Source organism: Dermochelys coriacea, chromosome 2 (assembly GCF_009764565.3).
Source record: "Dermochelys coriacea isolate rDerCor1 chromosome 2, rDerCor1.pri.v4, whole genome shotgun sequence".
NCBI classification, from domain to species: Eukaryota; Metazoa; Chordata; order Testudines; family Dermochelyidae; genus Dermochelys; species Dermochelys coriacea.
The window spans coordinates 17451231-17466671 of NC_050069.1; the positions used below are offsets into that span (position 1 = coordinate 17451231).

Genomic DNA, 15441 nt, shown 5'->3' on the forward strand with positions numbered 1-15441 from the left:
TTCAGATCTGGCGCTTAGATTTTGGGGATATCCCTGAATATTTGTCTGTACTTGATACTCCTTTTGCTGATGTGATAGGGTATTCAGAAGGATGGCCTCTACTTGAGAGGTGCCTTTTTGTGCCTGTAGTTGAATTGTCCATGCAGGTCAAGGCACTTGCACTTCTAAAAATATGACTGTGTGTGCAAAAAAATGTGGATGTGCAATGGCTTGGATTTTCATCAGCAGTTTATTTGTGGATGTAAAAATGCAGACACAAATTGTTACCACAAGAAAAGGAAGTCAAGCTGAGCTTTAACCCTCACTCAGAAGCAACAACTAGGAGTTCAGTGTCCAGGGCCAATTCAGTCCTTGGCCTTTCTCTTGTGGTTGACAATAAAAGCTACTAATCATGATGTGGGTCTTAGTGATATGGACACTTGCCCATTGGGAACAGAACTCAGACCATGGCAACAACTTTTGATCACTATTTATATTTTCTGGGCTTAAACTACTGACTGAGTCCTGAAAAAAAGAAAGAAGTTTGCTCTCTCAGAATTCACAGAGTCAGATAAAAAAAGTTCAGGTCAATGGATCAGGCAGCTAAAACACACTTTGCACTCACAGGTTCCAATGAGAAAACCACAGCATTCTTCTGTAGCTGCCTTGGTGACAGTGGTAGCATATCATTGCTGAGGAAAATATGCCAGTGGAAACAACTGGTGTTTGTTACATTGAATGACCAGCCATGAACCATTTGAAATCTCACAACTGCTATTTTTCAGGTTCACGACATGGGGAAGAAACTGGATTTTCTAGTCGATATGCACTTGCAACATATGGAGCAGCTGCAAGTACAAGTCACTGAATTGTGTCCTTTGAAAGAAGCTGCCTCTCCAGCACAAGAAAAGAGAGAGGAAAACAGATACTCTGAATTGAAAAGCATAATCTACAAATACTCGGAGCCTTGCACTCATGAAACTCCTTATAACTTCCACCAGGTTCCAGTACACAAAGTCAGTCCATATGGTTTCTTAGCACAGGATCCAATGAATTATTCATGCCCTTTTTCATTAGGTGGGCAAAACTCTGGCAAGTTGCAGGCCGTGCCTTCTTCGACTTCATATGCAGAAAGGCCGACAGTTTTGCCTATACTCACATTCATAGACTCCCGAGTTAGGTACCAGTCCCCAGGGGACCTGCAGAGCCCCAGTTCTGACAGGATATCTCCAAGGCAGAAAAGGAGCTTGACAAGAGACAGTGACACTCCATTATCCCTTCTTTCCGTCAACCACGAGGAGCTTGAACGCTCCCCGAGTGGATTCAGTATCTCCCAAGACAAAGAAGACTTCCCTTTTGGCCCAAATGGGGGATCAACCTGGATGAGAGAGAAACGCTACCTCGCAGAGGGCGAAACAGACACAGATACTGACCCTTTTACACCAAGTGGCTCCATGCCTCTGTCTTCAACAGGGGATGGGATTTCAGATTCAATATGGACCCCTTCAAACAAGCCAGTTTAAAAATGGTTGTGTGGGGTCCACTGGTTGACTTCTCCATGTAATGTAAACATACTTTGTATATCTCACTTACTGTACACCCAAAGCTTACTAGTTCAAAACACCGATGGCTGCATAAGATGCATGTGATATTAGTGGTAGTCATTCTGCACATTTCATACAATTTACTAATGCAGTTTTTTCATGCTACCAAAACTAAGCAGCATAGTTTTGAGCATGGTTTGCATGACTTTACACTATATAAATGGTACAGCTAATTTCTTCTATGATACATATCTATCTGATTTTCTTCAATATAATGAGGGTTAGAGCAATGCCAGGTGAGATGTGATGGTTCATGCTACTTTTTTTAAACAGAGCAACAAAGTAAAAATAGTTTCAGGAGCAATGTTCTCATGTGGAAATATATATAAATATCAATGCCCGTTTTCCAATGCAAGTGAATAATTCTCTATCCAGACTAGCCAGAATCTTCCAAAAATTTTAGCAGGGAAAAGGTCAGATCAAAGTGTGTTACTGATTTAACATAATTGCTGTAGCTGAAAGGTTTCAGAGTAGCAGCCGTGTTAGTCTGTATCCGCAAAAAGAACAGGAGTACTTGTGGCACCTTAGAGACTAACAAATTTAATAGAGCATAAGCTTTCGTGAGCTACAGCTCACTTCATCGGATGCATAGAATGGAACATATAGTAAGATATAGATATAGATATAGATATAGATATATACAGATAAGTTAGAAGTTACCATACAAACTATGAGAGGCTAATTAGTTAAGATGAGCTGTTATCAGCAGGAGAAAAAAACTTTTGTAGTGATAATCAAGATGGTCCATTTAGACAGTTGACAAGAAATATAAGGATACTTAACTTAAGGAAATAGATTCAATAAATGGACACAAATCTGACATCAGGAATCATAACATTCAAAAACCAGTAGGAGAACACTTCAACCTCTGTGGCCACTCAGTAAAAGATCTAAGGGTGGCAATTTTGCAACAGAAAAGCTTCCAAAACAAACTCCAAGGAGAAACTGCTGAACTTGAATTAACATGCAAACTAGATACCATTAACTTGGGTGTGAATAGAGACTGGGAGTGTCTGGGTTATTACACATATTGAATCTATTTCCTTAAGTTAAGTATCCTCACACCTTCTTGTCAACTGTCTAAATGGGCCATCTTGATTATCACTACAAAAGTTTTTTTCTCCTGCTGATAATAGCTCCTCTTAACTAATTAGCCTCTCACAGTTTGTATGGTAACTTCTAACTTATCTGTATGTGTATATATATATATATATCTTACTATATGTTCCATTCTATGCATCCAATGAAGTGAGCTGTAGCTTATGCTCTAATAAATTTGTTAGTCTCTAAGGTGCCACAAGTACTCTTGTTCTTTTTGTAGCTGAAAGAGTTCTCATGTCCCCTATCATACAAGTATCAGTGTATCAAATGCAGTGTAAAACAGAAATTAGGGACAGTTTGAGATTTGCAAAGCCACTTGAGGGAATTAGAAACATGTATTCCATTAATGCAAATCATGCTTTGAAAATCTCCATCGGAGGTTATAAAACCACCACTAGTGTGATTACAATCAATCTTATTTTGTAGAAAATAGTTTGCTCATTCTATTTATTTGTAATAGGGCCAAACTTCCCACTGAGATTGGTACAAAACTACCATCAGCTGCAAAAGAAAGTGTGTTTAATGTAGGGAACTCCTGGGTTTTATTCCTAGCTCTTTTACTGAGTCATGTCATGTTGGGTAAGTCACTTAATTTCTCTGTGCCTCAGTTTCCCCATCTGTAAAATGGGGATGATACTTCCATACCTCACATGGTTTTGAGCATTTTGAGACCCACCGATGTAAGGCACACTAGGAGTGCAAAGTACATCTACACTATTTAATGGGAGTTCCACATTCAGGATGTTGGCAGGAAATGGCCTATTGTTTCTTATGTAAACGGACTAATCTAAATAAATGTATGACACGTTTAATAGCATAGTTCTAAACAATGCCACGACCATGGACAGATCCATTCCCCGGCCCCATCCAGGTATCTCAACTGGGCACAGCAGCTTTTTGAGAGGGAGTGAGGAAAGAAACTTTCCCATATGGCCACAGGGCAACAATGGAACCACTTGGAAAATGTTCCAGCCTACTGGCTGGAGTCATCACTACTGAGGGAATAGTGGAGAATAGGAACCAGGATGTATACTCTAGATCTGGCCTGCTCAAGCATACCCTGTGTGCTGGGGCAGGGCAGCTGCTGTGAAGCAGAGCTCCAAGCTGTGCAGGGGGTCATGTACCAGATGTGACTCATCACCAGATCCTAATGCGTTCACTCCTTATGTAGTGGAGCCGCACAGGCTCTGGCCCACATCCTCAAAGGCAGGGCCTCCCAGAGGATTCAGGGGGCCTGGGGTCTTCGGTGGCGGGGGTCCTTCTACTCCAGGTCTTCGGAGCACTTTGCCGAAGGCATGGAGTGGAAGAACCCCCCCGCCACCGAATTGCCGCCGAAGACCCGGAGTGGAAGAAGTAGCGGTGGGTCTTCAGCGATGGGTCCTTCACTCCGGGTGAGTTCGGTGGCACTGAAGGACCTGCCGTCGAAGTGCCGCCGAAAACTGTCGTGGGAGCCCCTGAAAACTCTCGTGGGGGCCCCTGCGGGGTGTGGGGCAAATTGCCCCATTTGCCCCCCGCCCCCTGGGTGGCCCTGCTTAAAGGTACTTATGCCCCTAACTCCCATTGATTTCAGTGGAAGTTAGGAGCCTAACAACCTTTGAAGGTGTGTGCCTCTGTGTTACTCCATACACACCTGCAAAGGGTTAGCAATGGGAATTGGTCCTCAGTATTAGAGTGATGACCAACAAGGACTACCGAGTTACTGCAAAATATATCAAGAGGTTACTCTTTATCTCACTGGAACATAATATGAAACATGACAGTGAGCTATCTTTTTGCGAATACAGACTAACATGGCTGCTAATCTGAAACCTGAGCTATCACAGTGACTCCTGCTAGATCTTGCCTGTTAATAAGGAAGTTAATGCTGGCCATCACTGTAATTGCACCTTATCTTGTGATGACAACCTGCCTAGCTGCCCCATGCCCTCCCCTTTACCCGAACAACTGATTTGCCATCACAGGGCTACTGAGAGGTTGCAATCACAACCTTTACTGCATTATCCTCAGTAGACTCTAGGGACTGCACTGCATGAGGAGAGAGGGTCAGCTGGGTGGCCTAACAGGTTGTATCTATATAACGAGTGACTCAGCCATGATTCTGTGTTTTCCACAAGGGGCTCCCTAATGATGGATGCTAAGCTTTCAGGCCCATACGCTGAGGCGTTGTGCAGTCTTTCCTCAAGCAAAGCTCTTCTGTGGCTGTCTGATCAAGTAAGAACAGAGTGAAACCTAAGGTGTAGACTGTACAATTTAGGAGAGCCGGGGCAGTGTGGAGCTAGCATCCCCAAGGGGGAACACCAACAGGTAGGAATGTTTTTCCTGGAGCCAGTAGCCAGGCAGATCCATGCACCTGCTTCTGCACCCTTTTGTGAGGTGCAACTTCCTATCCTCCATCCAGACAGCAACCCAGCACTGCTGGCTGGTGCCTGGGAGTAGAGCTAGAGCTGCAGGACCCTTGCCCATCACTACACTTGTCCTTCACTGTGCACCCCCATGGGAACCAGACACCATCTGACCCTTAAGTTAGGGTCCTCAAGATTGGGCCCACTGAAAGCTTTGCTTGAGTAAGGACTTAAGGATTTGGCCCACAGAAGCCACAATGAACTGACCGTTGTTTGTGTTGCTAGGACCATCCTGTAGCGATAAAGCTTAGCAATGTTAGTGCACGTGGTCCTGCAGCAGGGTAGTGAAATACTTTGGCCTGGTTTTCCACTGTGCTCCTGCCGCAGGGTTTCGCACATGCATGTTACATATTCAGCACTTCAGGGGAAAGGTTCCATGTTGGTTTCTGCCTGTCTATCATTGTGTCTATTTATTGACACTTCAAAGAGTTGCTGGTACCTCATGAAAATCATTTTATTTAGGAACCATTCTGCTTGTGTGTTAGATTTTTTTGGGGGGGGATGAGGGGGGCTTTTGTCTTTTCTCATTCTTCACAACCATTTGAAAGAATATAGGATCTTTTTTTCCTCAAGAGTTCATCTGTTCCTGCTGCTGCTTCCTGAAATCATAATCCATCACTTCTTCAGCTAGCGCAAGTTGTCTTTGTTCCACTCAAATCAATGAAGTGGCATCATTTTATCCCAGCTGGGGATCTGTCCTGTTAATGACTTCAGGTGACAAACTCATTGTGAGCTAGATCCTCACCTAGTGTAAATTGGCCTAGCTCCATCGAAGTAAATGGAGCTGGGCCTATTACACCAGCTAAAAAGGGGGCTTGGTATGTGTGGATGTTCTGTTCTTAGATTAATGGCTGTAGTGACATGAGGCCTGATTTCTGTAGCCATTTTGTGTACAGAACAGCTATTGATCTCAACAGATGTTCTGTGCTGGGTTCCATTACACACCCCAAATTAGAGACATAGAGAAAATATCTGTCATAGGGAGAATTGATTTCAATTAGGGCATTTTCACAAGTTTTCTAGGCAGGCTCAATGATTCTTGGAAGTACCAGCGTTGAACTTAAAGCTGTGCTTTACGTTACACAAATGCATGGTAATGGATTTGTCCCTTCTGTGGTTGCAGGAAAAGCTCTGCATCTGTTTCTAATTATTTCACTGATCCATGACAGAATGAAATTGTCTGTTATTAGTTACAAGACAAATATCCTTGATTTTTCAGAGGTTGTAGATGATCAGTCCCTCAGAAAATCAGGCCCTTTGTGTCTAAAACTGGGCAACCAAATCCGAAGGCACCCAAAATTAGAGGCCGCTTTGGAAAACGTGGTTCAGAATGTATCCACTGACTGCAGCTAATGCAGTGCACCTCTGTACTCCTCACCACTTTATTTCATCCCTCTGCATTGCAGTTCAGGCCTTAAAAGCTACCGTCTAGACATAAACCAGTATAGTAATATAGAGCTAAACCTTTTCAGTGTTCAATCTAGGTGAATATTAGACACATTACTGATTTTACAGCGAGTTACAGTACTCTTTAGAAAAAAGCGGAATGTGAAATAGAGTACAGAATGCTCTGTAAAAAAGGAAACAAACTAAATACTTTAATCTTAAGGGGACATTATTTGAAGGAAACAAACTAAGTCAGGGTAAGGGTTTGATTTAGCCAGTTTTGCATGTATATGTATCACAATGTAGTCCTAAAGGGGTGAGGGGAAGGGGAATATCACTGACTACCCTACCACGTCTGTACTTAGTAGTTGAATTGCCTTAAAGTTGAACTTTCAACACTGTGCTGTGAGCCTTGATTAGACTTGATATGCAGCATTGGAGAATTTTACTGTTTAAAAGGGGAAAGCAATGCATAGCTTGGAAACACAGGGTAAGGCTAGCGCAGCCACACCATGAAATATTAATGATATTCTCAAAGTCAAATTAGGGCTGTCTCTTAATATTGATTGTAATTAAATATGTGGCTAGGCAGGACATAACTGCTGGGCTCCTCTGAAGTACACAGAGTTGACATCTGGGGGTCTTCTGTAACAGAGGTGAGAGGAGGCCGAGTTCTGCATTCAGGAGGTCTGGTTAGTGCATTTTAATGTTTGTTGTCCATCACACCTCACAGATCTGACACAGCTCACTCCCCCCTTTGGAATAATCTGTGCAGAAAGTCCTCTGCATGGAACAGCAGCTGGGTAGAGACTATGGGTGTACATAAATGCTGCTTTTGCATATCAGCACATGCCTGCACCCACTCAATTTAGCCTGTAATAATTTATCATTTCAGGTTTAGCAGGTTTTATTGCTGACCAGTGGAAAATAAAGACATTTTAAAATATGTAGATCACCTATCAAAGTAAGACTGTGCCAGTTAGTTAGAATCGGGACACTGCACAGCATTAAAATCACAATGTAAAAGCGTATAATTTCTAAATAAAGCAGGGCCATTTACTTTGACTAGCAAGGGGCTAAGAAGTGTGTGGAGGGGGGGACCTTGCTCAGTCTTTACCCAGGCAAACCATCAAATCAGTGGAAATTAGCCTGAGCAAAGACTGAGGAAAAACTAGGAAAGGATCTCTAGAATTGGCCAAAAGTTGTAATACTATATTTTACAGTCTACAAATATCACCCTTTACTTATAGGATACGGTGAACAGGAAATAGTAGGTAGTGGCATAATAATGAAAAAGGAAGTACTATCTCCTGTTGTCCAAACCAGAAAAGCAGGTTAGTTTCTAAATATTTTTTTTGCCTACTCAGCAGAGAAGCACCCAAACCCTGAGTCTTCTGTCTGGACCAAACGAAGATCCCAGACCCATTCAGGCCCAAACTTTTTGGGAAAGTCCAATTTCAAACTTTGCATCCTGAAGCCATCTGTACTGCTAAGTGTAACTACAAAGTAATCTTCAGGGACACTTAACCACTCTGCACTTGTTGTGTATTATCAAATATGTCCTTTATGGCCCCGCCCCATCTGGTGTAAATTGGCATATCTCTTTTCAACTTAATAGAGCTGCACCAGTTTACATGAACTGTGCTGGCCCTGTGAATCAAAAATTTCAAAACCTTTCTCCAAAACTGTGCCCACCAGAATCACGTATGAATCCCAGGTTTGTGTGTGCAGACTGGCCTTTGCATATGCAAGTCGAGGAGTTAGCTGTCTATAGGATACTGTGTGTACATTTCCTGATTGTGCATTCAAATGTGTGTGTGGTGGGGGGGGGGGTAAGAGGGGTTGCATGTTCACGTAAAATTGAAGAAATTTGGAAATCTTGTTCTGAAAATTTGAAAGTCTGAAAATTTAGCCCCACGTGCCTTTTCTTAATGGATAATGTAACTAGCAACAAGGGCCCAGTTCCTCAAAGGTAACGAGGCTCCAAATGGAAGTTAGGAGCCTCAATGCCTTTGAGGATCTGGACCTAGGTTCTAATCATGTGACTATAATGGAGTAGGGTTAATAGTTGTCATTTGTACATTTACCACAGAAGTGACATGATATTTGTGCTCTGTTGAAATAAAGGACAGTAGCCAGGATTATTAGCCTGCATTAAAGCAGTACTTAAAAAGCCATGGGCTGTTTTGTAGAATAGGCTCTCCACATAGAGAAGCATTGCTCAATATTTGGCTTGACAGTGGCATCTGAAGCAGCATTAATTTTCATAGCAGGAGTGAAGTGGATTTACACCATTCTTCTGTTAGCACCTGGAGTTGGTTTTACTGCTAGCAATTACAGCTGGGTCAGGCCTTCTTTGAGTCTGGGCTGACACTGACTCTTTGTTTACATAATTAACCTTAAATAGGATTAAATGTCTGAATCCATGCTTTGCTAACTTTTAATGCCTACTAGGGACCAAGCATCTATTTCGAGGCTTAACAATGCTTCTTGCAATATGACTTTCACTGTATTCATCTTCCATAATTGGCAAGTATTTAGGGCTTTAACCCATTCTCCCTGAAGTCAATGGTTAACCTCACTTTCAATGGGAGCAGGGGAAGGTCCTGGTTGTACGGTACAAACTGCTAATCTCTTTATTTATGGATTCAGTCTCTCGGCATGATTCCTCCTGAAATGGGCACATTTTTGTTAGGTATTTTTTAAGCTGATTCTAACAACTAAAGCACATATATCATTTTTTGAAAAGGTAATCTCTGTTTACATTGTGCAGCTATCCTTGCAGCTTTATTGTCATCTAAACTCCTTTTCCCTAGATAAAAATTTAAAGTGTTTCATTATTGCAGGTGCACATGCCATGAAAATTATTTTGTTTTATTGAACTCAGTTTCATGGTCCATTTATGGAATTTGTTCCTTTAAGAAAAATCTAATTATAAGTTTAAATAATGACTATTGGCTTTTCTTAGGCTTGACTCTATAGTGGTTTAGTATGTATAAATCCCATATAAATTAATAGGACTTTAGCATGTGGAAGGACACCAGATCCGTCCCTAAAATGACTTTGGGTTATGTTTGCTCTGCTTTTGTCTGTATCTTTGCTGCATTGTTTCAGGTTTCACTAGGAGGAAATAGTTGAAAGGTTTTATTGCTGCAAATTGTGGCCCAGGATCCTGCATGTTAATTCACACTTGCATGGAATCCTACTGACTTCAGATGGACTTCATGTGAGCATAAGGGTCGTGTGGATTAGAATGGGGAGGGCTGGTCAGAAAATGCAGATTAAGGAGCAAATTCAGCTCTGTTATGACTCTGTGGATTACAGTGGAAACTGACACCAGGACTGAATTTGTCCCTGTAACTGCAAAATATGTGTTGAAGAGCCAGATCTTGCATCCTTAGACACCACAAACTTCCATTGAGTTAGCTTGGCGTTTCAGATGCACGAGGAATGCAGCCTAGATTTTCCAAAGTAACTTGTGAGTTTGGAGTTGTCTTGATTTTGGGGTGCCCATTTTAAGACCCCTTTGAAGGGCTTGATTTTGAGTGGACCAGCGTTCAGCACTTCTGAAAATCAGGCCACTTTGGGGTGTCTTACTTTGGGCACCCCAAAAATTGAGGCCCTGCACAATCACAAGTCACTTTTGAAAATTTAGGCTGCAGGATCTGATCCTTAAACAAGCAGCTTTTTAAGCATTTCTAGTGTAGTTACATGAGGCAAAACAGTGGAAGTGGGATCCAATTTTCATTCTTAAGAACATGCTAAGATGTAAGGTTACATAGCCAACTGCATTTTCTTTTGTAGTTTAGGGCATATGATTATTATTAGTATTTGTGCCTTGCCCTCTGAAATTTTCTCCAGGCTACAAAGATGCTATTCAGATTCTGGCTGACAAGGGAACACAACTTTTATACAAGTGACCTTTAGTGCTCTTTATAATATTATTTATTGTAATTTTTAAACTGTATGTGTAATTTATATTCTGGCACTGTCTGATATTTGAACAACTTTAATATGTTTATTTCAATATATTATGCAAACAATACTTCTTACCTGATTTTTTATGTTCTGTCTTTAAAAACTTGCACCACTTATTAATAAATAGAAATTTCAATTATCATGTGGAGGAATTTCATTTATTTTAAAAAATCTGTGTTAGAATCAGGCAAGTCTGAGGAACACAGGGTCTAATTCTGCCCCCAGCTGAAGTCAGGGGCAAAGTTCCCTTCAACTTCATCGGTGCAGGATTGATCCAGAGCCCTTTCCTTGCTCCTGCAAGTTATCCCATTGAGATCTGGGTGGTGGGATTGGCCCCAATATCTGTATCCTCTTTTGGTTCAATTGCAATATGAGTTACTCCCAGACATTTAATAGGAAAAGTAGTGTATTAAGAATAGAAAACCAGAAATTCAAAACAGCTGCTAGCCTATTAAAATATAGCCAAGTTACATGTAAAATATAATATTCACAATGTAAACATTATGGGCATGTCTTCACATCAAAAAAATCACCCAAAATGCGGCAGTAAGTCTTAGAGCCCAGGTCAACTGACTTGGGCTCATGCTGCCGGGCTAAAAATAGCCGTGTAGATGTTTGGGGTCAGGCTGGAGCCCAGGTTCTAAGACCCTCCCCACTCAATGGATTTCAGAGTCAGGCTCCAGCCTCAGCCCAAAAGTTCTATTTTTAGCCCTCCTGGGAGAGCCCATCAGTTGACCTGGGCCTTGAGGCCTCACATAAAACTGCTCTGAATCTGCTTATATGAAATAAACATATCTACTGGTTAAAACATGGGGCCGGGAATCAAGGTTCCTGGGTTTTCTTCCCTGTTCTACTGCTGACTTGGTCTGTGGTCCTGGCCAAATCATTTCATTTCTCTATGCTTCAATTTCCTCATTTGTAAAATTGGTGCCATGCTACTTACCTATCTCACAGGGATGTTGTGGGGCTTTATTAATGATTGATGTTTTGACATCCTCAGAGGAAAGGTGATATAGATGTGAAAGCATTATTATTGCTAACTTACCCAAAGCGCTATCTGTGAACAGATTCATATGGTAGTTTTCACTGGGCTAAAGCTTTGTCATGCATTTTTAAAAGTTTCATTTTAATTATCATTGTTTGGTTTGGTTTCATTTTAATTATCATTGTTTGGTTTATTTTCGCATAAACAGCTGATTTGGAAGCCGCTTCACGTCGCTAGGTAAGTTACAGTCTGTTCACTAGTGGTTGTGGAAACTTCCACGTTTGTTTCATATCATTCCAGTGGAATTTCCTGAGCGAGAATGGAAATGGGCATGACTTTTAGATGCTTGATTTCTGGAGGTTTGTCTACGTGGGGGAAAAGCCTGGAATAGCTAATGGAGAATAGCTATTGTTGAATGCCTGCTCCACACTAGATCCCTGTGCAGACACACTTATGCTGAACTGAGAGTGCCTTTGTGCAGTGCAGGTTAATGTGGAATAGCTGTTGTGCTGTACGTTCACAACCTAGCTATTTCACACTTATTTCCCTGTGTAGACGAGCCCTGAGTAAAAAAAAAAAAAAGTGACTAGAGTGAAATGTATCTTGACAAAGGATCAGTGTTTTCTAAATATCTGTCCAGTGCTGAAATTTCAGACACATACAACTGAAGGAGGTTGAATTACTAATGTTTTAACAAGGCTCACAGGGAGCACACTAAATACGACCTCTTCTGGTGAAAAACTGAACACTACTGGCATCTGACTCTGTTTGAGAAAATGGAGTACACTAAGCAAATGAGGGAACCAGAAGAAAGCCCATCTGACTACAGCCCACCAAGCAACCCACTGTGCTCAACAGTTGAAATGCAGAGTGAAAAGCTACTGCAAATATTTGCTGAAAACCAGATCATGCAAAATATGGTTGCCCTTATTCTGATCTCACTCAAACACCAGTGTAAATCAGAAGTAACTCAACAGCTCAATGGAGATACCTTGGTGTGAAATCAATTTAAGGGCCTCATTCCAATCTCACTTACTGCCAAATTTCAATAAATATCTATAGGATGAGCAATATTTTCAATGAAACAGCAAGTTACTTCTGAATTTTGAGTTGCATTCGTTTGGATTAAGAATTTTATTGCTTTAAAGATTTCATGCAGCACAAATACTTTCTATTGCTGACTTACTTTCATGACAAGAACAGTACAGTATCAAATGCATCAAACTGTTTTCATAGAATGTCTTAACATTAGTTTGACTTGCTTAGCAACCAGAATAGCACAGGGCCCAGTCTGAAGCAAACAGAGAGATACCCAGCAGAATTCTACTGCAAAGACTTGCAGACAGCAGCAGGGATGACATTTAGATGGACATTTCACAACCACATTAGGTGAGCCATTCATCCATTGTTCACAGGCACTGAAATGTGTCGGACTGAATCTTTTCTCTGGCCATCACCCAGATACAGAAGCTTGCCAAGTAAGTGAATTTTGCTGCACATGCCAAATTTATCTCTACTGTAATGCCACTGAAGTTATTGGAGTTATACCAGGGATTAATTTGGCCTGAGTAGATTAATCATAGACTCAGAGAGATGGTGGGCTGGATGAGACCTCAACACAAGTTAAGAAACAAAGAAATGTGGGCCAGGGTAGGAAGATGTTGTAATCGTCCTCAAACAAGCACTCATACATAGATAGCATCCTACATCAGCAGCATTAATGAGCATTTGTGTTCTGACTCCATCCAGTTCCACACAGCCTCCCTCCTCGCCGGATTATTCATGGTTTATGCAGGACTGACATCAGGAGGGCATGTGAAGTTGTCCTAGGTCTGGATCTAGAAGAAGGACTCTTAGGAGCATGAATAACTTGAGCAGCTGCTTCCAATGTCACACAAGCAGCAGCAGCAGAAGGGAAGTGGCTGATTCTTTGTCCACCGCTGGTCCCCCCATGTGTCTTTTTCTTTCTTCCTCTCAGGATCCTTTCCTGGCCCATTTGATCTCCAGGTGCCAGTTGTTCTCACTCTTATGGGTATTTACAACTAGATTGGATAAATTACTAAACATGTACTGTTGGAACAATGCTGCACTGGAAGGAAAGCTGAATTGCCAGGACTTCTCCCTTTAGAGTGGATATCACTGATTCTATGAATTTTCAGTCCCCTGATCTAATCACTAGCTAACTTCTCTTGGAAACCATAAGGAAGTAAACATTTGAGATTAATCTAACTACCCACTTGGTATCATACATGTTCATACAGATATAATTGAAAATGTATATACAATGCTACAGTGCTCTGAACAGTAGAGCACTCAACTGAATAAGAATTTTAAAAAAACTTAGAAACAAAGGGCCAGATTAATACCTTGTTATGAGAGATAAATTAATCTTGGGGTTCTGAATTTGAATAGCTATTGCTATAGAATTCTGAATTCTAATATACCCCTGAATTTACACTGGCACTTTACAGGTTGGAAAAAGTATCTATGCAGCAGATGCAATGGAAAATATGATCAATGTGATTTTCCTGAGCAATTTTTATATTACTGCATGTGGCACATCCCAATATATATATACACTAATGCTTGCAGGGGCCAATGAGACCTTCTAAATGTGATGTCCTACAGACATTCCTATACAGCATACTGACCATCTTAGCAAATATGATCCACCCACCCAAGTAGCTTTTTGTATGTCCCAACAGAACCCAATGTTTTGTTGTTGCAATGCTCCCTTGATGAGAAGCTATCATATGTCTTCTTCAGAGATATTATCAGAACATCTCTGCCTCTTATCCCCCTCAAGTGAATGTGCCTCCCATCTTCCATGGCTAAGGCAGTTGGAGTCTCAAGCTTCATCGGTTGCATCCGATGAAGTGAGCTGTAGCTCACGAAAGCTTATGCTCTAATAAATTTGTTAGTCTCTAAGGTGCCACAAGTACTCCTTTTCTTTTTGCGAATACAGACTAACACGGCTGCTACTCTGAAACCTGCCATTTTTTATCCAGGGCATTTTAGCCTACGAAAACTTTGAAAAATGCTTTTGCGACAATTCCCTGATGTTTTAAAGTGAGAGATCTGGGACAAATGGAAATTATCCATCTGATTTATTAATTGCAAACAGCAAATCAGGGGCATTTCCTATCGTAGAGCCTATTCCAAAGCCCACTGAAATCAGTTGAAAGATTCCCATTATCTTCAATGGGCTTTGGATTGGGCCCTTAGTGGCGTTCTAATGACTGATGTTCTGAGGCAGAGGAACCCTTACAGAAGCCCCCAGAGGTACTCAACGTATTGGACTTGGGGGTCTGAAGGGTTGAGCCCTAGATACTCCAAACCTAATGCTTCAATTTAGTAAAGAGTGTCTGTTGCCTTTCAAAAATGAGGCAGGGGGGGAGGGGTGAAATCCAAGCCCCACTGAACTCAGTGGCCAGGCTCCTATTGTCTACAAGGGGTTCAGGATTCACACATGAAATTTTCATTATAATCCAGTTAGCTGAAGGGTGGCATATTTAAAAAATACACAGTTGTGGCAGGGGAAAACAAGTAACCTTCAGAGATGCTCTCCGTTGAACCTGGTTTATCAGAGCATGTCATGAAGTGGCTAGCAAGGCCTTTTTGGACCTTGGTTCCGGTAGTTCCTTGGAACAGAGGGATTTGTGGGTTATGCCAGCTGTAGCACATCAGAACCTGTCGAACTGCCCTAACGAGAAAACAGCCCTGTCTTAAAATAATTTGATTAGAATTCAATGTATCCTCTTGGGTGAAAGTATTGGTCTGACAACTGATTCCTACTTAGGGGTCTTATATGATTTTAAAGGCACTGACTCCATGCTCATATATCCAATACACAAGTCAGTGAATATATGGCAGAATCTGGGCAAAATCTATCATTTGTGGCCCTTGCCATTCCTCTCTTGGTAAGCAAACAAAGAAATGATGATTGTTTTGTTCCTCATTAGGCAGAAATGAAGCCTAAAGACTATACCCCTGAGAAAGCACCACA

The 15441-nt window shown here is 41.5% G+C and overlaps 1 protein-coding gene across 1 annotated transcript in view; it reads left to right on the forward strand.

Moving 5' to 3' along the window:
• Window positions 1–9651, forward strand: part of KCNQ3 (potassium voltage-gated channel subfamily Q member 3) — a 318729-nt gene extending 309078 nt beyond the window's left edge. Inside the window, exon 15 of the mRNA XM_038390679.2 lies at window positions 765–9651. Within this exon, the coding sequence (XP_038246607.1) occupies window positions 765–1502 (738 nt within the window). The 3' untranslated portion in view covers window positions 1503–9651. The remainder of the gene's footprint in view (window positions 1–764) is intronic.
• Window positions 9652–15441: the final 5790 nt, after the last annotated feature.